This window comes from Vigna angularis, chromosome 6, assembly GCF_016808095.1.
Source record: "Vigna angularis cultivar LongXiaoDou No.4 chromosome 6, ASM1680809v1, whole genome shotgun sequence".
NCBI lineage: Eukaryota > Viridiplantae > Streptophyta > Magnoliopsida > Fabales > Fabaceae > Vigna > Vigna angularis.
Window position 1 is genome coordinate 34,151,122 of NC_068975.1, and position 2,619 is coordinate 34,153,740.

Consider the following 2,619-nt stretch of genomic DNA (forward strand, 5'->3'; position numbering starts at 1 on the left):
GTTGTATTAGGGTTCTAATCTCGTTGCCATGTTTGTTGTATCAGGGTGAAGGTTTCAAGTGGACGTGCATTGCAGAGTGAATCTTCATTTTGATAGGTCTTCAAGAGGTATTTTTTAATGTATATTTTAAGTAGTTGTTTATATTAAATATGTAAATATATGAAATGTGTGTTAGATTATATTTTCTTTTATTATAAGTCAGTGTGAAATGTGTGAATATAATGTGTGAATATATGAAAATAATGTTTTAATTTTTTTAATTTGCTGTTTGTAAATGAAGATTGAAGAGATGAATGTTATTGCTCGTTTATTTATAATAAATAGCCTAATGTTTTTTAATGTGTTATTTAAATATTTTTGTTTTGTTTTTAAGTAATTTATGATTGTATTAATGTATATTGTTCATGTATGAATATATGATATATGATATATGAATGTATTAATGTATATTGTTCATATATGAATATATGATATATGATATATGAATGTATGAATATAGGATTATGTTTAATGAATATATGAATGCATGATGTTAATTATAGTATGATTATTTGTTTAAGTAAATATAGATGGAAGAAGAATTTGACATGTCATACTTGGACCGTGAAGATATAAATGATGATGTGGTTGGTGTTGACTTTAATATAGTCGCAATACTACATCAACACTTACAAATAACCACCTCCCTGGCTGCACTAACAATGTTATGCATTGTTTGTCATGCCTTGAATATATTGAATATGTTCTCGAGTGATCCAAGTAGTGTTAGCAATTTCCTTCCCAACAAAGACCGTCGCAGACAGGAGTTAATGTCGTACCTGGTGCATACTACTCAATGTCGTGACATTATTCAGATGGGTCCAGAGGCATTTATTAATCTTTGTGAGAGATTAAGATCAACTGGGTTAGTTAAAGACGTCATTCGGTCTACAGTGGAGGAACAAGTAGCTCAATTTCTTTATATAGTTGGGCATAATGTCAAGAATTGGAGTGTCGCATTTTTCTTTCATCGATCTGGGGCGACGGTAAGCAAATTCTTTCACAATGTGCTGGATGCTGTTATAACTCTAGAATCAGAATTTTTAACTCAGCCATCAGGAGATGAGGTTCATCCATATGTGTTGAACAACAGTCGGTTTTATCCTTACTTCAAGGTAATGATTTCAATGTGTTAGTCAGACTGTGATTTTATGAAAGGATGTTAATGTTATGCAGTTGTATGATGACTTCTTAATTCAATGTTTAGGATTGCTTAGGAGCCATAGATAGTACTCACGTTCGTGTAAGGGTGCCAAGAGAAGATGCTCCAAGATTTCGTGGTAGAAAAGATTGGCCAACTCAAAATGTGTTTGCCGCATGTGACTTTGATATGAAATTCACATACGTTCTAGCTGGGTGGGAAGGCACAACATCTGATTCTAGAATCTTAAAAAATGCTCTTGATCGAGATGATCCGTTGGTCATCCCCCAAGGTAAGTCTCTTCATTGGAATATAATGATTGGGAATTTATTGTAATTAATCAGTACTGATGTGAACATACCTGTAGGAAAATACTATCTCGGCGACGCTGGATTTATGCTGAAAAGTACGATTATGACACCATATAGAGGCGTCAGATATCACCTTAAAGAATTTTCTCGCAGAGGACCACAAAATGCACGAGAGCTCTTTAACCATCGACATTCATCACTCAGAAATGTTATTGAAAGAACATTTGGTGTATTGAAGAAACGGTTCTCTATCATTGCAAGTGGCACTGAACCACATTATGAATTGGAGACGATGACGAATATTATTTTGGCTTGTTGTATCCTACACAACTTTATCCGTGGAGTTGATAGGGATGACCCATTGCTTAATGAGGTTGATAACGAGTTAAATGAAAGGGAAGAGCAGAATGTGTCATCCTCTCAAGTTCGTGAAGATGATTATAGGGTTGGTAGTACTATTAGGGATGCCATAGCGGATCAAATGTGGCGAGATTATCAAAATTCTTAGTTATTGTAATTAATATATTGTTATGACTCTATGATTTGAATATGCCATGATGTTACTTTTATGTTTAATTGAACTTCACTTCTTACTGGTTTCTCTATCAAATAGGTTTAATATGGACAGGGGTAAGGGTGCTGCGACTGATACCTCTGGTGGTATGAGAGAGTTTTGCAAATGGACTGAGGACATGGATGCAAAACTTTTGCATTCTATGATTGAGGAGAATCGTTTGGGGAATAGGATTGATGGTAGTTGGACAACCCAAGCATACAATAACATGGTTCAATTCCTTCATAACGCTGGTTATGTTTATGTTACTAAAGCTAATGTAAAAAATCGTCAAAAGGTATTGAAAGACAGATGGCGGGAGGCTCATGACATCTTTAGTGGATTGAGTGGCTTTGCTTGGAATAGTGTCACTATGAGGTTTGAAGCTGAAGACGAGGTTTGGGCTGACCTAATTCAGGTATTTGTTAAACATTGACTTTTGGTACATTATTAAAATATATAACTTCAACCACTAAATTTTTCATGTACGTTGTTTCAGTCGAGGCCAGCTGCATCAAAGTGGAGAGTTACCAGCATAAGACATTATGATTTAATGGTGGAGTTGTGGGCTTCTG

At 34.8% G+C, this 2,619-nt stretch overlaps 1 protein-coding gene across 1 annotated transcript; it reads left to right on the forward strand.

Annotated features, from left to right (window-relative positions):
• Positions 1–569: 569 nt before the first annotated feature.
• On the forward strand, positions 570–1,999 carry LOC108341675 (uncharacterized). The gene is made up of 3 exons (XM_052879632.1): positions 570–1,154; positions 1,247–1,472; positions 1,548–1,999. The coding sequence occupies exons 1-3, from the start codon at positions 570–572 to the stop codon at positions 1,997–1,999; spliced, it is 1,263 nt and encodes a 420-aa protein (XP_052735592.1).
• Positions 2,000–2,619: the final 620 nt, after the last annotated feature.

What these genes read in the sequence shown, in the direction of transcription:
- LOC108341675 (XM_052879632.1), top strand. Translation starts at nt 570, where the DNA reads ATGGAAGAAGAATTTGACATGTCATACTTGGACCGTGAAGATATAAAT. An exon ending in GGTTTTATCCTTACTTCAAG is followed by an intron (nt 1,155 to 1,246) that starts GTAATGATTTCA and finishes TTCAATGTTTAG; the next exon opens with GATTGCTTAGGAGCCATAGA. An exon ending in TCCGTTGGTCATCCCCCAAG is followed by an intron (nt 1,473 to 1,547) that starts GTAAGTCTCTTC and finishes ACATACCTGTAG; the next exon opens with GAAAATACTATCTCGGCGAC.